We start from the raw sequence: 23282 nt of genomic DNA, 5'->3' as shown, positions 1-23282 counted from the left end.
GGAAACAGGATCTCTAGAACGATTAATAGAAGGCTGATAATAGCTTAGCTAACAAGATGTATATTGACATTGAATTATTTTTTGGAATGTGCTCCTTCCCTTTCATACTCGTTTAAATTGATATCCTGATAAAAGTTTGTCAGAAATGGAGAATAAAGACATCATTTCTGATTCAGATCAAATTCCAGATAACAATTTATCTACACAGCAGGTTAAATTTAGGTATGATAATGTCCTAAAACAGGAAATAAATAATTTTATGTTTCCCCAAAAAACCTAATATGAGGCAGGCATTACCTGTGAATGGGGACGAAGTCTGTAATTATTTTTTTTTAATTCAAACATGTTGATAAAAGAAACGGAAATATCATAACGTTTCCTGTTGTTATGGGTTTAGTTGTGACGTTATTTAAGTTATGACGTCATATTCAATATAAACAAAGAAACGCTGTTATCCAGGTAACGTTTTTTTCATATCAAACAATTATTAAAAATGATTGGGTGTTGAGTTCCTTCCTATATTTGTTGATATGTTGATAAATATACATTTTATTCAAAGTCTCATGCAAACAAGACCGGAAACGGAAGTAGATCTGAAAAAAAAGTTAACGATTTTATTGATTTTTCGACCGTAATTGGGGACTTTGTCCCCATATAACGAATTTGATAGTTTAGATTATTTTTAACGATAACCGCTACGAATTTCAGCTGATGGTGACTATAAGCATAGAGCTCATTATAAGCATATAAATCAACCTATGAAAACAGAAAACACAAGTACAGTCAAACCTGGGTAAACCGGACCCTGAATAAACCGGATTCCTGTCTATTCCGGTCAAAAATTAAAGTCCCAAAATTTCCCCTTCATAACCTTTGCAAAAATACCCTCTATAAACCGGCCCCTGTGTATTCTGAATTCCGATCTCATTAGGAAGTCCCATTTCACGTAATTGCATTATTAAATACCTGTCAAAACCGGTCTGTTTAATTTATTTAACTGTACATCATGATAAAGTATTGATCGATGTCAATCAACACAAATTTGTTTACACAAGAGGGTCCTTACGGGTATTAAACTTGCGAGGCGTTAAACCGTGAACTTCTTGTAGTGAACTGTTTTTATAAACAATATTAATTGGTCATTAAAATAATTTAGTTCAAACAAGAATGGAGACTTTATGTACAGTCTACATGGTCTGTACGCCTAAAAAGAGAAAAAAAGATCTTGATAACAATCTTAATACACGGTCGCCGAAAAGGTCTCGCAAAGAACTTACATTGAAACTAAAGTACGATCTTATAACGGAATATGAAAAAACACCTAAGCCAACGCAAAAAGATCTTGCATTACAGTTTGGGATTGGCAAGACTACTGTTTCAGACATTTTAAAGAGAAGTGGTGAATATAAAACGATTTACGAGGACAACACAACATCTGCAAGAAATCGACATGATACTGGAAGTAAATACGGAGAGCTAATTAAATGACTTAGTGTTTCAGTGGTTCAAGCAAGCTAGAGCAAAAAACATTCCGTTGAGTGGGCCAATTATTCAGGAAAAGGCATTAGAATTGGCAGAAACCCTGGATTTAACTGATTTTAAGGCATCAAATGGGTGGTTAGAAAGCTGGCGGTCAAAATTTTCGATTGGCTTTTTTAAAGTTTGCGGTGAAAGTGCTGATGTTGATCAAAGTGTAGTGGACGATTTCAAATCTAAACTGGAAAATATTGTCGGGGATTACACACCTGAAAATGTGTTTAACGCAGATGAAACGGGTTTATTCTTTAAAGCATTACCGGACAAAACACTTGGCCAAAAAGGGGAAGCATGCAAAGGTGGAAAATTAGCTAAGGAAAGAATAACAGTGAAGCTAGCATGCAGTAGCACAGGAGAAAAGTTACCGCCGTTAGTGATTGGCAAGGCAAAGAAACCAAGATGTTTTAAAAACATAAACGTTACAATTTGCCTGTCATTTGGCAATCTAGCAAAAAAGCGTGGATGACAACTTACATCTTTACTGAATGGATACAGCAGATTAATAAGAAAATGAAATCTAAAAAGAGGAAAATATTATTGTTTCTTGACAATGCAACATCGCATTCTGATTCAGTTAGACTAAGTAACGTGACGATTAAATTTTTCCCACCGAACACTACGTCTAAACTTCAGCCGTTAGATCTTGGGATTATTCGTGCATTCAAAGCCAGATACAGGAAGCATATGTTAAAACATGTCATAACAAAGATCGACAATTGCACTGACAACACTTCTCTGACAAAAGAAATTAATGTTCTCGATGCTGTTCATTGGATTGATAAATCTTGGAGTGATACAAAAGAATCAACAATTGCATCATGTTTCCGTAATGCTGGATTCCCCGTTGTGAAGCCCGATGAAAATGTTGACTCTGACAATGAAGAAGACCCGGATGATGACATTCCACTTTCAGAATTAATGGGGATGGTACGACAATTTTCCGGAAATGATGATATTTCGTTCAAAGAAATGCTCTCTATTGAGGAAGCTATGCGAACGGAGGAAACATTTGACGGAGACTGGGAAAAAACTTTGGTTAACAATTTAAAGAACGCGAGTATGAAACGAGTGATAGTGAAAGTGAAGTTGACGAGCCTGAAATGGATGCTCCTGGTGCCGATTTATCATAGGAGGATGTGTTAAAAAACATTAGATATATGATTAACTTTTCAAATTTGAAAGATGACCGAATATTAAAATTTCTTATGCCAATGAAAACTATGATAGAAGACACTATTGTTCATAGCAAAATGGTCAAAAAGCAGGGAACACTTGACCTGTTTATGTTAAAATAATTGTACACAAATCATGATTTAAACTTTATTAAATACATTTATTTTCAGCATTTTTGTTATTACATGTTTACATAGTTTTTAATTGGATTAGGACATTGCATTATAAAAATCCGACGTACATTCCTACACTTCCGGTAAATCAGAAAACCTGAATAAACTGACCCACTGTCCAAACCAGCCTATTTTCTTAGTCCCATAGCTGGTTGGTTTATACAGGTTTTACTGTAGTATAATTTTCAGGAAAGTTTAAGAGCATTAAACCTTATTATGTTTTAATGCACGTTGTTTAACCAAACATAAAGTATTTATGTGCTAAAATGCTCCATCTAATTTGAACATATGTGTGAATATAACTGAGCACATCCAATTATTTACACTTCAACATTAGCCTTTACTTTCTAAAATCAATAAAACAAACACAAGTTTGGATACTGAATGGCGCTGTGACCACCTCGAAAATTTTATTTTTTATACAAAATGTATCTGATCTGCATGTTTAGTTGATCAAACTAAATTAATAAAGTCCATCAAAAACACAAGATGTCACAATCTTGGACAATATCATGTTCTGCAACAAAATAATCTACAAAATTTAAATACAACACATTTAAATACTGTTGTATATAAAACTTGAATACAAATATTTTGTATACAAAAAAAAAAAAAAATAAACTTCTACCTATATATATATGACGCGCATGTATGTGGTCACTACCCAGATAACTAAAAACCTGTGCAATTTACATTTATACTGACCGCCAAACTGGTTAACGGCAATAGTATACAACTTATACAAAATCCCCTCTATAAAATTAATGCGCAATCTTTCAAATACCTTCTGTATACTGCACATAAATTCATTAACTCTCTGTCTCATATAAGGCACAACTTGTGCACCATAATAGACAATTTTGAGTTCGTTGTAAATCCGTCAAAAACTTTGGGTTTAAGTGAACATCAGGCGGGCGGGCGGCAATCAAATGTTGTCCCTGCATTAACTCATGAACCGTTCTGAGAACCAAAGCTTTTAAAATTTTAATATGTTGTTACTGACAACTAAATGAAGGTCAAGTTCAATAATGGCGATTTTGACTTTTACTGTTCAGGAGTTGTGGTTCTTGAAAGATTGAAAAATGGAGTTTCCAGTTGTGTCCCTGTATTTATGCATGAACTGTTCTACCAAAGCTTCCCAAATTTTAATATGTTGTTACTGACAACTAAATGAAGGTCAAGTTCAACAATGGCGATTTTGACTTTTTCCGTTCAGGAGTTATGGTTCTTGAAAGATTGAAAAATGGAGTTTCCAGTCGTGTCTGTGCATTAACATATGAACTGTTCTACCAAAGCTTCCCAAATTTTAATATGTTGTTACTGATGACAAAATGGAGGTCAAGTTCAATAATGACGATTTTGACGTTTACCGTTCGGGAGTTATGGTTCTTGAAAGATTGAAAAATGGTGTTTCCCGTCGTGTCCGTGCATTTTCTCATGAACCATTCAACCAAAGCTTTTGAAATTTTAATATATGTTGTTACGGATGACAAAATAGAGGTCAAGTTCAATAATGACGTTCTTGAAAGATCGTAAAATGGTGTTTCCATTCAGGTAGTTGCATTTACTCATGAACCATTCAATCTAAGCTTTTCAAATTTTAATATGTTGATACTGATGACAAAATGGAGGTCAAATTTGATATTGACGATTTTCACTTTCACCATTCATCAGTAATGGTTCTTGTGATATTGCCAGGACACAAATAAATGTTAATAAATCCGGTTTGCTGTCGTTGTGACAGCCTCTTGTTATTACTTTTTTTTGAATACGGAACAGCTACATGTATAAGAAAATCAAAGGAAAATTAATAATCAAATCTATGTGTACATTGTATATACATTTGTACTACTGAATCCAAAATCATTAACTTATTATTTAACATGTTAAAAGAGGAGTGAAACAAAATTTGACACATATATTTGAATACTGCTGACAAAAATGATGCTGATTTTTCATTTTGGAGTTCAAAAGTGTTTTAAGACAAAAATGGATGCCTGTTGTATTCTTATTAATGGTAACTATGTTAGTCATGTTGGTAATACAAGTATGCATTTGTAACATATATAAACAAGAATCTAACCACATTTAGGATTAGTCATGCCAATTTATGCAATTAAACAATATCAGAGCACAAGTGAGTAGAAGAAAATAAGACTTTTTTTACTTGTATATACAATGTATATGTATAAAAAAAATGAAGTCTAAGGGATTTGACTCTGCCTCAAAAATAGTTCAACCTTTCTTAGTAAATATAAACACACTTAGTCATGTGAGTATTACTCCTGACTGGTTGTGCAAGACTTTAGAGGTAAACAAGTTAAAACAAAAAACTGCAAATAATAGATAAGTATTGATTATATTTTACAGCATGCATGTACAGCATGAAATGCATTTAGCAGTTATTTGACAGATTTGTACTTAAAATAAATAAAGATTTTGTATTGATCATGTTGATGATGATTTATTAAGTTGCATGTACATGACTGTAACATTAAACTGACAACACAACTGCCCTTTATTGATCATTTATTTTCGAACGCTATTTGGATGTAAAGAAACTGTGAACATTAAAATGATAAACCAAAAAAATTGAGAAGGGCAAGTTATTTACATGTTGTTTTTTTAAGTTTTGGTTTGGCTGAGTGCACAGAAGCTTATTTAGCCCTGACATTGTACATATTTATTTTACAGCATTAGACATATTTTTGCTAGGTGAATCAAGCTCCTGAAAGCCTCCTAATTAATTATTTCTTCTGGTGGATGGGAATGAATGTATTATTAATGTATATTGTTCAAGTTTTTCTTATTTTTCAGTCATAAGCAGTGGAAGGCATTATTGAAGAAGCAGAAAAGAAAAAGAAAAAGACAGAATGAAGCATTAATGAGAGATAAAAAGGAGGAAGAAGGTTAATCAATTCTTTAATATCAATAACAACTAAATTGTATATTTGTATACATTCAAAATTCCTATCTACGGGCCTGACATAACACTTATAAATGTGGTTCATTCAAAACACATATATAGATTTACAATAATTATATTGAATTTTTAAAATTTATTATTGATCCAATATCTTTTATTAATAAAGACTGTCATGTTATCTATTTTCTATAAATCAAAATTTGGAGAAAATATTTTCAAGTGCTATGAATACCTTGGGATGTTTCTGTCCCAGTAATCATGGTCATTCCAGTCAAAAGTAACGATAATTTAAACTAAAAAAATCTCTTTCTTTAGAGTTTTTTTAATTTCTTTCTTTTTAAAAAAATCATGTTCTCACAAGGCCTTAGAAGACACTTAGAACACAGTTATTTCGTAGTGCATTTCTTTTAGACATTTAATTCAAATTTTAGAAAAAGGACTAGCTCTATTTTAAAAAGATTTTTACAGTTTAGTGTTTGGGACTAAAAGTATCAAGTTATAGAAAAGTCTACCAGCTGTAACTCAAAATATGGACAATTCTATGTGAGGGTCTAAAATTCAATTTGACACTTTCAGACATACTATTTTTTTTACTTTTTTTTTTAACTAAATCAAATAAAATTGAGAATGAAATGAAATCACTACTTAACATAAGATTCAGCACCCAAATTTTTTTAACATGCATATACTCCCCTTACTTAATATTTCATGCATGAAATATCTAGAAATAAATGGGTAAAGTGTATGAAAAAAAATAGCAAGTTATACACCGTTTACACTAGGGGCTATATTTGTAGACAATTAAAACCAAAGGACAATAAATGTGTCCTTGGACCACAGGGCAGGTTATTTTTTATTGTTTTAACTTAATAGTTGGAAACTTCATAATATATTTTTTTTACTCTGACACCAAGATTTTCAGTTTAAAACTAAATAAAAACCTTAACTTATGTTTTATATATAGAACAAAAGAAAAAAGAAGAAAGTCCATCTTTCCAGGAAAAAGAAAGACAGAGGAAAGAAATAGAACAATTGGAAGAAAAGAGAGAAAAAGCAGAGAAAATATACTTCAATAAACTATGGATGGAAAAAGAAAGACTAGCTCTTGAAGAATTCGAGAGAAAGAAAAAATGGGAAGAGAATGAAAAAATAAGAAAAGTGGAAATGGAGGTATGTATCTTGAAATGACATAACAGATTTCTTGTTTTGAGTACATGTACTTAAGTGTAAACTGATTTTCTGTGGAACAGACGGATCTTTATTTAACCACAAATGATTAAAAAAATATAACGTGTTGACATTTAAACTTTCCATGGAAAACTCAGGTTAATTATACTGTCACAAATATATTTCAAAATTATTTGCACACAAGATGTTATTTTGTGTTTAACAAACTTGTTGCATACCTGTCAACCTCTGAAAATGAAAAGTCAGGTCATGACCTGCATTGAGAAAAAAAATCTCAGGTCATAACGCGTACGACATTTTGCGGGCTCAATTGAAGAACAAAAATATGTTTACATATAATTTATATAGTCAATATGTATATGAAACAGTTAGAACATGTATACAAGTTTATTTCAGACTATTGTTATATTCCATAGTAGCAGACTTGGCATTCTTTAAAAAAACTGCACTTGGTTTCAGTTCATAGCAATGCAAATGTGTATTCATTTTACAAGAAAGAAGAGCACACAGTGTATCCTTATTAAGATCAGCCCTACACTCTGTAGCTATTTTCTTTACTAAAGAAAATGCCCTCTCACTGTCTGCATTGCTGTTTGGCAAAACCAGTAATGTTTTAGCAAGTTTTGACAAAACAAAAAATCTTGGCTTGTTTTCAACTACCACTTTGTTATTTTCAACTGAAAGGGCCCTCTTTACTATTTGGGTGGTTTTAGTTTTTCCACAGGAATAACCTGAAGCTATTTCACAGCTCAGGTAAACAGTCCTACATTTTGACTTTTGGTTACATTGAAAAAGACCGATAAAACCGAAGGTCGCATTACTTCTAAATACCGGAAACAATTCCGGTCAGAAATCCGGGTGAAACGGGTAATGTTAGAAATTCCCGGGACCCGCCGGGTAAAGAAAAACTCCCGGGTGAGAGGTGAAAATAACGGGTGTCACCCGCAAAAAACGGGTGAGTTGACAGGTATGTTGTTGATCTAATCTATGACAAGGACAACTGGATTAGGCAGTTTTTATTGAGCAGCTGTATTTATTTCATTCATGTCGGACAAGATTTTTGTGTATATTTGCATTTATAGAAAAAGTATGATTTTTTTTTTAAATTCTATATTTATGAACTCATTTTTCTAGGCAACAAAACACTCAACACTGACAGCATCAATTGCAGGCAAAACACATGGTTCCACAGAACCCCTTACAAATTTTTGTCTTTTATCAAATTTGTTTTACAGGTAAGCTCTTGCGATTATCTTCAGCAACTCTAAAAACATACGCATACATTGTAAAAGGAAAATGAATGAGTGGTTGAAAACATAACAATGCTGTTGTACTCAATAAGCATATATCTCATGAAATATTGGTTCATTGTATTAATTGTTAAAAATTTATTGTAGAAAAAGATTAAAGAGGAATGGGAAGAAAGGCAGAAAAAGGAAACAGAAGAAAAAGAAAAGGAAGAAAAAAGGAAGAATAAGCAGGTTAAAAACACAAAAGGATATCCTCACTTTTTATTTCTGATTGTGTTACTTAGAAATTATTCAGATAGCCCAAGTTTATGATTTATATAATACAGTCGGTGATACATTGAAAAATGACCCTAGGTGGTAATTCTTCACTGTCACTGCTGGTAATTATGTATGAAATCTGAAATGTATGATTATTCTAATAGGTAGTACATGTATATGACATAGTCTTAAAATGGTGTCATCTTTGAGAACCATGTTTTATAAGGATTCATTCAGCACCAACAGTGGTGATTTTGAATGGAATCATCCTGTTTGTTCTCTAAATTAAGTTAGAAATCTGAAATACCTTATATAGCATGCAGTTGCTTAGTAATGCATTTTAGTCTGGATGAGTCGTTCTTTTCCTCTGAGGGCTATTCCAATAAAATTTACCTAGGAGGGGTGGAACGCCGACGATATTTTTTTCCATAGGTGGGGGGTTATCAACATAATTGTATTCTGGAGGGTGGTGGTCCCGATTTAAATTCATTTCTGTTGGTGGGGGGTTTCTGAATGATAGGTTAAACATATTGTTCCCCCTGTTATGAAGGAAGATTCTCCTGAAAAGGTCATCCGACTGCAAATAAAGTTGGCAGACCACTAATTTTAAGCGTCCGTTTGTGTTCTTGTCAAACCAGTGATCGGGAAGGAAGTGCCCCCTGCGCCTATAGCGCATATTGACAAGAAATGGTGCATACAGTGACAAATGTAAGCGCCCACATGGCGCACAATACTTTTCACTTCGTTTCGAAACGTTTAGATATCGTCAAATGAATTTCCGATCGTGTTCCATGCCGCCATGTGTGTGTACACAACTGTGTAATGTTCCTCCAATAATAGGAGCACCTATATATTTTTGGGACGTCTCGGATGTTTACCTATGATAATAGAACCATGCGATTTCACGTCTCTGGTGTTTTCCTATTGTAATAATAAAACCATGCGGTCTAACTGATAATCCGAAAAACGTAATTAAAGGGAAAATTCACGATTTTTTATTTATGGTTTAAATATGTTCATTATGACATAATATATATATTCACAAAGTTGTATCGCTATATGTGCAGTAATAAAGGAGAAATTCAATAATTAATGAAAAAATATCAACTACTTCCTGTAGGTCGTGACGTTTTCTCCTGATTTTTGCATGCCGGGATTTAAAATACAATCATTAAAAGTCTTGGTTTTTAATCATATTTTAACGTAATGGTAAGCGCGCCAATGACTTATGCTTTATCTAATAACCATCCGATATTAAGAAGATAAAACGCACAGACGTTCAATTGTACTCATTCGTGAGATAAATTATCTATGTTAAACGTATATATTCGAATTATTTTTGTAGACAACACAAAAAGTTATACATTTATTTTTAATAAATGCATTTTCGGACTGATAAGGTGAACAAATTAAAGTACAATAATCTGTAAAGACGATATGTTGGTGTACTCTTATTGACCTTTTACTATCTCTGCCATGACTAGGTTTATACGATGTGCAGGGGCGGATGCAGGAATTTTCGAAAGGGGGGGTGCTAACCCAGGGCAAAGGGGGGGTGCAGGGGGGGGTGCAAAACATATGTCCCGATACAAATGCATTGATCGGCAAAAATAAAGGGGGGGTGCGCACCCCCGGAACCCCCCCCCTGGATCCGCCACTGATGTGTGTATTCACGGTTCTGTGGCAATACTCGTAGATGGCTTGTTGAAAGGTAAATTGTTATTTGCACTTCAGTATTTAACCACGCCTCTAGGGCACACCTTGCCAGGTGTGACTGTCTATTCGGATCAGTGGGAGCATTTAATACACACATTAAAAATACATATTTAAGTTGGTGAGAAATAAAAATTGATCGCCGTGGAATTATTTAATTATATTTGGTGGTATTATTTATTTGAATTCAAATAAGTTAATTTACTAAGAAATACACAATTTTGGCTTAAAGACGGGAAACTTAATTCATATGTCAGAATGAAATGTCCTTGATTTATGTCTCATAAAAAGGGGGACTTAGAAATTAGAAATAGCTTTACTAAATCATTTTTATATGTTTTTATTAGGCGAAAAAATGTACGAGAACACTTACATTTAGACTTTTGAAAGCCATGCATTAATTAATATCTGAAACTATCTGAAGTTAACTCTACCGAAGTGGAATATAATATGTACGAATAAAGAAAAAATAATTTTGTACTTAATAAGAGGTTTAAAAAGTTGACAGGAAATTTAAGGATCTTCATGGAATGGAATCGAAAAATTACGAATAGATATTCTTTTCACGTGTGAAAAACGTCAACCAAATTTATTCATAATCGGGAACGTCCTTATTAAAATCTGAGACTACTATAATAGTCGTCGTCTCCCGACGTATATATATACTTTAATAACTAATTTGACCAACGATGTATAAAATTAAAAGACAACGAATTTAATGTTATCTTTCCCTATTTTTGAATGTTATTATAAGTCTGTTCAACTTGCAAGAATACCCCTAAAGCGGACAAATATCCGACAAGCAGTTTATTCTTTAAATTGCTGTCATTGAATATCAAGAAAGAAAATAAATCCCGAAATTGATACTCAATAGTTTTCCTATAAAATATTCACATCCCCGTTAGGGATTATTAGTGTACGTCCAGTTGCATATATTTTACATGAATGTCGGAACAATTGACGTGACGATGACGAATTTCGTCCTTTATTCGAGAACAATCTAATTGACATAAAAATCTGTGAGTTTACTATGCTCTTAACTTCGATGAACCAAAGCAAGTTATAAATTGACCTGTATTTAAATCAAATTGTTTCTTTTTTTTCTTCTTCTTCTTTTGGTATACAATTATAGTCTATCGAATTCCTTGATTACATACTGTTGGCATACGTGGACTAGTCTATTTACAAAACTTTTCCCACAATTTACACAAAATGCGGTCTCTAAAAACACCGCAAAGGACCTCCTTTGTGCACAAAGGAGCACAAAGGAGCACTAAGGACCCCAAAGAAGTTTGATAAGAGCACAAAGGACCTGAAATTCGCTTTAAAGCATAAAATTATTATAATTCCTGAAGAAAAATGTAAAAAAAAAAAATTAATTTCAATAAAAATTGCGATTTTTATAATGTACGATTTGGTGTTGTCACCGGTATCGGTTTGCAACCGACATCATATCCGGGCTATGCGATAGCTCATGTATGTGAAATTTTTAAACCAGTTATAATATTATATAAACAGATAGTATATAAACGTCAATTAGTATGCTTAAATTTTTTGTTGTAATAAAGAGACTTTACCAAAATTACGAAAATTATGTAAGTATTAGCGAGCACAAAGGACCACAAAGTAGTTTGATAAGTGCACAAAGGAACTGAAATTATTTATGAAATGGGGGAACTGATTTCCAATGAAAAAATATTGATTGATGATATAAATACAGACTGGACATGAAATCGAAAATAGATAAATAAAGCAAACACTGTTTGTCAAGATTTATATCCATTTGAAAATTTAAAGAACTTGCGACAAGTTTAGAATATCTTTACTTAGACCTTCATAAGACAGTTTCAAGTTAGGTCTGAAATATGTCCGAGGAGGTAAACGGACAGAAAGTCACAAATTTGATAGGACAAAAAGTCAAATATTTTTTTGATAATTGTTAAATATATTTGAAATATTTTTATATTTTTTAACATATATTCATTTCTAAGTTTAGGAGCTCATTAACCTTGATAAATGAAAATGTATTAATTTTTAATCATGCAGAGGATATATATTTATTGGCAAAATGAAGCCATTCAAGCCTCGTTGACATTTTGTTTTCGTAACAATTATTTAATAATTATTGATATTTATTGAATATTTTTTTATTACAAAGTTGCTTCATAAATAAAACTTCAAGAAAAATACATTTTTTTTCAAAAGAAGTGTTTTCGTGTTCAAAGAAAACTAACCTCAAAACTGAATTGTGATTTTTTTGTCCTATGACTTTTTTCTGTTACTTTCTGTCCGTAAGTGTTTTGTACAGAATAAAATTTGATAAAACAGAGTGTATTGAAATTTCTGAAAAAAATACGAATTGAAAAAATCAACCCAATTTTCCTACCTTCAGAAAAAAATCACATACTGTCCCCTTTGTGGCTTAGAAACGTTTTCTTTAAAGTAATTTGAGACTCACCAAGTAAGAACATTTCGGTACATACTTTTTGTTTTTGTGTAGAATAAATTGTTAAAAAACAAAGTGTGTATTGAAATTAATTTCATGAAAAACGAATTGACAAATCCAAATTTAATTTAATTACCTACCTTTAGAATAATGGTCATACCGTTTTCTTTGTGCCTTTAGATAAGTTTTCGTCATAGCAATAAATATTACCATACATAAAAAATGAAATATGAGACCAGCTGAGAAAAAAAACAGCAAAGCATCGGTATCCTTACATGATTTTCGTAGTTTTGGTAAAGTCTCTTGTCTAAAAAAAAAAATTATAACAACAAAATAATTGAGGTTTTTATCAGTTATATCATATTATAACTATTTAAAAATTCACATACACGAGCTGTCACATAGCCCGGATATAAATTCGGTTCCAAACCGATACCGGTGACAACACAATATCGTACATTATAAAAATCGCAATTTTTATTGAAATTAATTTTTTTTCTCACATTTTTCTTCAGGAATTATAATAATTTTATGCTTTAAAGCGAATTTCAGGTCCTTTGTGCTCTTATCAAACTTCTTTGGGGTCCTTAGTGCTCCTTTGTGCACAAAGGAGGTCCTTTGCGGTGTTTTTAGAGACCCCACAAAATGTATGTTTCTTTCTTATGTTCAATGTATACATGTATACATATTTTAAATTGCGCTACTGACTATAGTTCCGTAACTTTCTACCCAGGCGTATGTATACACGAATCGTCGACAAGTGCGCACATTTTTTTAAATCAATAATTCTGGTATGTTCCAATCTGTCCTAAACTATTGACAACGAGTATATATTACATTTTCCCAAATTAACCCTTGGAAAAATATGTAAATAGATTTGTATTTCTTCAAAAAAAAAAAATTGTATTTTTTTTTTTATAAATAATATTCTTTACCAGAAATGTTATTTATAAACAAGCGTATGAGTTCAGTAATGACTAGTATATTATATCACTTTCGGACACGCAAGACAAAAATGTATATTATACATGCACCTGATAGTTCAAAATGGAAAGTTATAAGTTACGGTAGTGTACACTGATCAATATACCTACAGAAGTGAAACGATGCATGAACTTGCAAGTCTGCCGGACAGGAAATCGATTGAATACCTGGACGTGTCACCTTACACCCCTTCCAATACCTTTGGGAGTAATACCTTTAGCCATGCAGCTGGTGATCAGATGAGGGAAGATCCGAATTTATTTGAATAAAGTTTATTACTTAAAAGAATTATGAACGAATTAGATTTTCGAAAACAATTTCCACGGAACACTTATTTATGATTTGAACTTTGACTTTTTAACTAATTACAATATTATCAGTTTAAAAATAACAGACTATATGGTTTTTTTTTTAAAATAAGACCATTTTCCGTATCAAGTTAGTCAGTCAGATAAAACAACCGTACGATTGACAAGATATCGACACGCAATTACGACTACATCGTTTACTGTAGTTTTGTTCCTTTGTGGTTTATAGACATATCGGGATTTTTCATCGGAGACGGTTACAAAATGGCGGAGCGCAGAGAACTGATACTCAAAATTTAAAATCGATGGTGATCTCTTATTTAGCGGAATAAAACTTTAATATCTATAAATTTGAGCATTTTTATACAGAATGGACATAATATCAATTTTTGATTTTTTTGCGAAGTTTCCCTTTAACCATCATTCATGATATATATTTTTTTTATAAACAACTTTAAATTTGTTAAATTTGGCTAGTACAGACGAGATTTAGCCCTTATAATAATCTCATTTAGTTTAGCTTGCTATTATTTCGATTGAAGAACCCCAAAGACTTTTTAGGAATATAGTTTTTGTCTCCATAAAAGACGCTTAACTGTCCTTGTCATTTTTTGGTCTTTGGCTCATTTTGACATTTTGTAAACATGACTTCTTCAGCGATTTGTTGTTTTGTTCTATGAATTAATGGTACTCTATACTGTTATTCTTGTCACCGTGATGAAGATATAATGATACAAGAAGTGCAGAGGAATTGCCTGAAATGTCCTCTGATACGGAACGTCTGGAATAAGTATGGTATCAACGAAGACCAAAATTTAATGTAAAAAAAACCAACATGAACATGAACAAGGCAACAGTACCAGTTTAAACATTGTAAATAAAGGTTAACTTAAATATTGTTGCGGTTGGAAGAAGTTATTGTATATTCATTGAAATTGAAATGGCAGAATTTGCTGTACTTAAATCTCTTTCCTTGCAAAGAATATGTCCTTAATAAGGTGGACTGGCCAATTCTTTGCAATTTTTGTCCCAAATAATATTTTATTGCATACAGTTTATAACAACTTCAAGTACCCTCTCCCTTGTATACCGTCTCCCCACAAAAAAATATGTGTGGGTGACATCCAAACTATGCGGTCCATAAAAAAATATTTATATTTGGCACAGACAATTAGATTTTTATTGCGCATGTTGCGTGGGTGGTATTGAAGGAAAAAAATGGCCTAATTTTTGCGGAAAAATATGGCCTTGTTACACAGGAGAGTATATCATCTTCCTCAACATTTGCCTATTGAAAAAAAAAATGTATATAAGAAATACAAAAAATAAAAAAAAGAATTACATTGTGCCTACCAAAAATATTTTATGACTCAAACTAAACTCTGAAACATCAAATGGTTGGTGCCAACCAGTTTCCCCACCTGAAGAATATGTCGTACCTGAAAATGTTATTGACAGTTTTAAAAATAAAATGGCCCATAATTAAAATCGCACCCCCCTTTTTCGGTCACTGTGAGCTATTGCCGTCATGTTGCATCTGTCGTCTGCTGCTCCATAACATTGTTACATGTTTCATTTTATATTTTAATAGCAACATAGCTAGTATAAAAAAGAAGATGTGGTATGATTGCCATTGAGACCAGAGGCGGATTTAGGGGGGGCCAGGGGGCCCCCCCTTTTTGGATGCACTGAAATAGATAAACCAACAAATTTTACATTTATTTGACAGGATGCAACATTTTTGTATACTTTAAAAAACTAGCTAACTTTTATTTTTTTTCTCTAGGTAGGGGGTCTTGGAAGAAAATACATGTTCTAGGTGGGGGTGTATTTTTTTAATCTTTTCCATAGGTGGGGGGGTCAAAAAATAAGTGGCGTTCCACCCCCCCCTGGATAATTTTTACTGGAATAGCCCTGAAATGATTAATGATAGTTTGAGTTTCTGCAAATATAAGAATAAGAAGATATGGTATAATTGCCAATCAATCAACTCTTCATTAGAGACCACATGACATAGAAGCATACTTCAACGTCTACAAGAAATTTAACATAAGAATTTGGGAATAAATGTGTGGATTTAGTATTAAAAAAAAATGCATGATTAAAATTAAATGTTTTAAATAAAGAAACATTTAGAATACCTTTTTTCTCGCATTATAAGTATTCTGTATTTATAGAAATTAATGTACATGTATCATCACTATCATGTACATATATCCTTATTATGTTTTTATTGCCATATATTTTTTCCTAATGAAAAAACAATGTTTCCTTAACTATCATACATGTGTAGAGATGAGGAAAGATGTTTCAGATGGAATGTATCTTTTAAAAAAACTATTTAGTTTATATATGAAAGAAGTGTGTTCAGTTTCACACATTTAGTATCTGTCTTTCAAACATGTTTTTATCAGCCAAAAAATATTTAAAGTTAACATTAACTTGCATGTAATTTTATAACCCTGGACAATAATTTAGAAAGAAATTTCTCAGATATTTTTCAAATTAAAGAATGTCTGCAACTTTTAAGACAATACATGTTTCTGAATGGTTAACCATATATGTAAAGAGACACGAAAATTGTGGGCAACGTTTTGATTGTATTTATCATGAATAGGCTTATGTGATTTTTTTCTAATGAAAGTTTACAAGCTTAACTTTCAGTATCAGATATAAATATTGTATGATGGTGCTGTTTTCTAGGATTCACTGCTTAAGCAGGCTACAGCTAACGAAAATAAGGTGAGATATATTTATCAATTCTTAGTTATTAAAAATACAAAGTGTTGATGTCGTAATTATTTTTGCAAAGCTACTTGTTAAACATCAGAGACTTGATTTGAAAGACCCATTTCTTTTAATTCTTTTAACAGTTTTAACTCTTTGTATACCATATAGTGGATGGGTCAATTGATAATTTCTCAATGTTAATGAATATTTATAACTTATGTGTAGAAAAAATATAGTTTATTATAAATGGAACAAAAAGTACTGAGTGAATCCAGTCTGTGCACACCTAAAGTATTATAGTTAGAGCTTCCAGATTCAGAACGGCTACATACTAAGGTTGTTTAGATTATTAACATACGGCGAGGGTACCTGGTATTTGAATTTTGTTTTTAATATTGTGTGAAAATTATTCTGAAGGAAGGAGAAGAACCATGGCATAACCCTATAGCATCACTTATACCAGGAAAAGAGAGGGAAACTTGTCCATTCTTTGCCAAAACTGGAGCTTGTAGGTTTAATGAAAGGTAAAGAAAGTTGTTTCTTTTATGAAATTTAAAGAACTTAAATTAGAATATATATGTTATTTTAAATGTAGTTGTGTTTTCTTGATACCTTTTCAATGAGCATTATATTTGTCACTCTCTGTAGTGGTTGAAAGATGGTATAAATTTAATTTATACTTAAATTTTATTCATATTTTGACTTATTCAGGTTTGATTGGAAAATTTTATGCACATGCAAGAAGCATGTAAATATTTATTTACAAACTAACTAACAATCAATTAGTACACTACATATAACTGACATTGGCCTTAGCAAAACACTTCCTCATTTGTTTATATAACATTATAAAGAAGAAAAATATTTTATAATTTCAGATGTTCAAGAGGACATCCAGAACCTGATACAAGCACAACAATTTTGATGAGAGGAATGTACAGCCATTTTGAGCTTGAACAAGGGTTACTGGACGAAAATGACACTGGTAGTTTTTATGTTAATACCTATGATGAAATTATGATCAGGCCACATTTTTGACCCTTTGATTTTTAAATTAGGAAGATTTAGTAATATACCAAACAGCATTCTTCAAATGTTCATAAGACATAAGTCTGACACATATTATAGTTTTGAATATATGTCAATTTTGACATGTTTACGATGTCATAGTGATATCACTATTTTTCTGTAAACCAAGAAGTGTCCAGGTTATATTATCCTGTTTATTAATTCAATTAATTCAATAATTTTCCGATCAGTTAATACTTAGATTTGAGCAACAGTCTTACGATGTATATTTTAAACGATTCTCTTTATTATGTATTTAAGAAAAATCACGGAAGAATGTTATATCTTTTCAGATCTCATACTGGAATATGAAGAAGGAGAATTGTACAACAATTTTCGAGATTTTTATGATGACATTGTACCAGAATTTAAAGCAGTTGGGAAGGTCGTACAGGTTAAAGTGTGCTGTAATTATGAACCACATCTCAGAGGAAATGTATACATACAATTTGCAAGGTACTGTTTCATGAATATGATTACTGTTTATGATGCAATAAAATAAAACAAATAGACATTATCTTTAATACTCAATAATTACATTAGATGTATGTTTCATTATAATACATTATTCTGATTGGCTAACTGCAAGCTTTGTTATTCCTTAAACAACTTCATTACACAATAAAATTCATCATTCATGATGACAGGAGGTCCCAAAATAAAGTGCACAGGTAAATTAAATAAAAACTTGATAAAAGTCGTGTTTTCATGATCCTTGCTAAAAAATGTAATTATAAGTATTGAATGCTTCTTTTTCTAACTTTATAGGGTTGTAAAAGTGTTGACTGTGTACAGAGCGCGGCTCCACTTCATACAAAATGTACTCCGGTCAACGCTTTTACACCCCAATGAAGTTACAAAAAGAAGCATTCAATTCTTAAATATAAAATGTGTGTAAAGGGAGATAATTTTGGTATGATTTGTTTAAAGCACTGTTACTATAGCTGTAATTATGAACCACATCTCCCAGAAAATGTATACATACTATTCGCAAGTTAGTGATACATGGGTATAATTACTAGTTTTGATGCAATAAAATAAAACAAATAGACATAAATTTAATACTCAATATTAAATGTGTTTAAAGGGAGATAATTTTGGTATGATTTGTTTAAAGCATTGTTACCATAGCTGTAACTATTATCCAAATCTCAGAGGAAATGTATACATGCAATTTCACAAGGTACTGTTTCAAGAATATAATTACTAGTTTTGATGCAATAAAATAAAACAAATAGACATAAACTTTAATACTCAATATTAAATGTGTGTAAAGGGAGATAATTTTGGTATGATTTGTTTAAAGCATTATTACCATAGCTGTAACTATTATACAAATCTCAGAGGAAATGTATACCTACAATTTTACAAGGTACTGTTACATGGATATAATTACTAGTTTTGATTCAATAAAAGAAAACAAATAGACAAACTTTAATACTCAATATAAAATGTGTGTAAAGGGAGATAATTTGGTTTAACATAAAAAGAAATTGTTACCATGTTGTGCTGTAACAATAAATCATATCTCAGAGGAAATATACATACAATCTACAAGGTACTGTTTCATGGATTATATTACTGTGAAAGGACTTTAATTCGTGGGTATCAATTTTCGTGGTTTGAGCATTATTTACATGTTCGTTGGTTTTTAAATTCGTGGATTTTAGTTTTCTAAAAAAAAAAAATTAAAAATTAAAGCCTTTAGAAATAAAGGTTACAAACAGTCTGGATTGAAGGAAATTGCAAAGTAAACATTGACCCGTGTAAATCGTAGTGATAACACTAATTAACCCATGATAAAGTGATCAACAGATTTAAGACCAAAAGGTGTTAATTAAGCCATAAACATGTCACCTAAAGAAAACATTAACATAAACAAATGCTATAAACGTATCTTGAATTGTCAAATAGTTATTATCAAAATCAAGCCCAGCATGAAATTATTATTTCCCGTATGTACGAGAACTAGGAGGATATAAAATGAACACTTTATCAATCAAAAATCTTTTTTATGAGAATTTAAAGATCTAAAGTTGAACAGTTTAGGTTATTAAAGATTAAATGAGTATAATCCTGCATGTGGTTGTAGTTCTGTGACTGCTATTAAAGTATTCTCAGATTTGGCGTTATTCAATATATTCTCTAGATCATATTGATCAATAGTCAAACCTACCGATGGGGATCTTTCCATGTCTCGATTTGGACATTGGTTGTTTTATTTCGTTGGACACTTAAATTCGTGGATCAAAACATCCACGAAAACCACGAAAATTGGTACCCCACAAATAAAAGTACTTTCACAGTATTTTTTATGAAGGAAAATAAAACGCACCTACATAAACCTTAATATACCATATAACATGTGCATAAAGGATTATACTTTTGGTCTGAATATTGTAAAGCATTGTTAAATAGTGTACTGTAATTATGAACCCCATCTCTGAGGAAATGTATACATGATGATGGATGAGTGCCTTATGTCCAGCGTAAATGCATACATAAAATTTGCAAGGAACTTCATAAAAAAAATGAACCATTAAAAGTTTGATGGTGTGGTCAACAATGTAAGCTCACCTCATTTATTTGCCTATTTGGATTTTATTCAATCAATTACATACAATTTTATTTACTTTTCAGTATAAACATGTTTTTCTTTTTCAGTGATGAAGAGGCTCTTGCTGCAATGGTAAAAATGAACGGTCGTTTCTATGCTGGTAAACAGATCAGCTGTGAGCCAGTTTTAATCAAATCATGGAAATCAGCCATATGTGGTAAAGTCTTCATTTTGATTTTAATGCCCCATTTATGGGACAGGGCATAATGTTTTCTGGTCTGTGCATTCGTTTGTTTGTCCGTCCATCTGTCACATGAAGTTTTTGGTTCATTTAGTTTTTGATGAAGTTGAAGTCAAATAAGCTTGAAACTTAATACACATGTTCCCTATGATATGATATTTCTAATTTTAATGCCAAATTAGAGTTTTTACCCAAGTTTCACGGTCCACTGAACATAGAAAATGACAGTGGGGATGGGGCATCTGTGTACTATGGACCATTCTTGCTGTGTTTGATTTTTCAGGGATGTGTTCTTTTTGAAACTATTTTTATTTTGTTTTTGAAAATGATTTCAATATTTTTATGCAGAGCGGGCATTTAGTTATACCCTTTTCTGTCTGTACGTCCCAAAGTTTGTTTCTGTTCTCTAACTTTAGTTTGCCTCTACCAATTGTAATGAAACTTAAACAAAGTGCTTATTAGAACAAAACCTAAATCAAGTTTGAATTTTGGTGGCGTCACTTTGAACATTCTAGAGTTATGCCCCTTTACAAATGGAAAAATTGCTGAATTTTTGTTTTCATTCTTTTAACTTTAGCTTACCTCTACCAAATAGTATACAATCCTTATTACCTCAAAACTCAAATCAAGTACAAATTTGGGTATTGTAACTTTTACTGTTTTTCAGTTATGTTCCTTTATAACTTTATTTATGATATGCAAGCAGGGGCGTCATCCATGTCCCATGGACACATTCCACATTTATTGCAAGATGGGACGATAGAAAATGTAGAAGAACAATCAGGGTGACATTTACTGCATTAGTTTTGCAGTTTACATATAAATAGAATGAAACTATATACATTGTACCACATCTTCCACATGTACATTAAATCAGATTGGTACTGGGATTTTCCTATGCAGATTGTATAATTTGCATTTTTTCTAAATATGAAGAAGTTGAACAACAATTTCTGCTGTTTTCATTAACTTGAAACAAAACTTAACAGACATGAATAAGAAAATAATCTAATTTTTAAATTTGCATATTTTTAGGACTGTTTGGACGAGGAAGATGTCCAAAAGGAAGGAACTGTAACTTTTTACATGTGTTTAAGAATCCAAGGAATGAATTCTGGGAGTATGATAAACCTCAAAATAATTCTTATAACAGATCGATAAGAAGTCAGAGATCAAGCAGATCTAATAGATCAAGATCAAGATCACCTTATAAAAAATCACATGACAGACACTCATACTCCAGAGATCGGTTTCAAGATGATCATAGGTCAAGAAGCAAATATAGATCTCATAGACATTCCAGATCAAGGTCAAGAGATAGATACTCAAGGTCACATTCAAGGGGTAGAAGATATTCAAGATCAAGGTCTAGATCAAGATCTAAAAGAAAATCTATTGAAAGGAGTTCAAGTCATTATTCAAAAAGGAAGAATTATGAAAAATCACGATCAAGAGAGAGAGAAAGAAACAGATACTTAAGATCAAGGTCAAGGTCAAGGTCTCAGTCAAAGGCAATTTCTAAAGACAGGAGTGTTCGCCAAGTGTCAAAACATAAACGTTCTAAGTCAAGGAGTTTTTCAAGGAGTAGATCAATCTCTAGATCGCCAAGTAGACAATCAAATAAGAAAAAGAAGCACAAACATAAAAAGAGCAAGAAACATTCTGGATCAGACAAAAGTTCTATTAAGACTGCTTCAAATGATAAAATAGGCACAGATCAAGAGATTAGTCTTAGTAAAGAGGATAGTGAACAATCAGTGTCCGTTGAATAAGAAAATAAAAAAATAAAAAATGAAATGATAAATCTTCAAAATGAATAGATCAATTACAATGATACATGAAAAAAACTGCCTCAAATGTCGTTCATTGTGTTAGCTTACCTAGTTGAGCAGATATAAAAAAATATCATCACTGATGAAACCAAAGAACCAAGCTTGACCATACTTGACCTGAATCAGAATTATCCTTTTGGTGTCTAGCTCAAGTTTAGTTGTTGTTTTGTTTGTCCCAGCCAACCACACAACATGCCTGTTATGTCCAAAAGTCACAAGATTAATTGTAAATAATTGACTAATATCTTTATAAAAAAACATGCAGAGAAATACCCTATTAAATCCTCATAATGTAAATGTTGTCTTTTCTACTTCAATTAGGATTATCCATCTTATAAGAGTTATTTTAACTAAATGGAATTAAGCCTTGATTTTACTTAAATGCATCGTTTGAGGCTTACTTTGGGGAGTGGAAAGGCATAAATATAAACCATTATAGATCATAACAACCGTGTACATGTGCATCTGACCGGTTTCTCCTAACCTGGACTACCATTTCATTGTTCATTTGGTCAACATTAATTTTCCATGATTATAATAGAAAAACAAAGATATGGGGTAACTATTCATGACACAAAATCGGTACATGCGCAGCAAAAAACACAAAAACCAAAGGAACAGCATGCAGTTTCTCTAATGCTATAAGCAATGTATCAACCTTATTTGAGGTAATGAGTGACTGTTAGATGTACATGTCCATACATGGTTCAACTGATATTCACCTCATTTTCATACTTAGGTATATTTCTCTTTGTCAACTCAAGGATTTGTACTATACAAACCATTAGCTAACTAAAGTGGGTAGAAAGAATGTTTGAAGATGTTCATATTTGTTTAATGGGGTTTATCTTGCCTTGACTTAAATGTATGGTTCAGCTCTTGTGTTTATGTCAGTTTTG

The 23282-nt window shown here is 31.8% G+C and overlaps 2 protein-coding genes across 2 annotated transcripts; both read left to right on the top strand.

The window, feature by feature from the left end:
- Positions 1–47: 47 nt before the first annotated feature.
- On the top strand, positions 48–22355 carry LOC139516763 (U2 small nuclear ribonucleoprotein auxiliary factor 35 kDa subunit-related protein 2-like). The gene is made up of 10 exons (XM_071307054.1): positions 48–222; positions 5700–5791; positions 6773–6978; positions 8394–8477; positions 16659–16697; positions 17103–17209; positions 17564–17670; positions 18047–18209; positions 20418–20527; positions 21587–22355. The coding sequence occupies exons 1-10, from the start codon at positions 146–148 to the stop codon at positions 22321–22323; spliced, it is 1722 nt and encodes a 573-aa protein (XP_071163155.1). The 5' UTR covers positions 48–145; the 3' UTR covers positions 22324–22355.
- LOC139518167 (tigger transposable element-derived protein 6-like) lies at positions 1481–2827 on the top strand (the record flags this gene model as incomplete). Its single annotated transcript, XM_071309859.1, is given in 2 exon segments — positions 1481–1940; positions 1943–2827. Coding segments are annotated over 2 exon segments (1197 nt in total), but the record flags the coding sequence as incomplete, so codon positions are not given.
- Positions 22356–23282: the final 927 nt, after the last annotated feature.

The sequence above is a fragment of the Mytilus edulis genome, chromosome 3 (assembly GCF_963676685.1).
Source record: "Mytilus edulis chromosome 3, xbMytEdul2.2, whole genome shotgun sequence".
Taxonomy (NCBI): Eukaryota; Metazoa; Mollusca; class Bivalvia; order Mytilida; family Mytilidae; genus Mytilus; species Mytilus edulis.
This window is presented reverse-complemented; position numbering and strand designations above follow the sequence as displayed.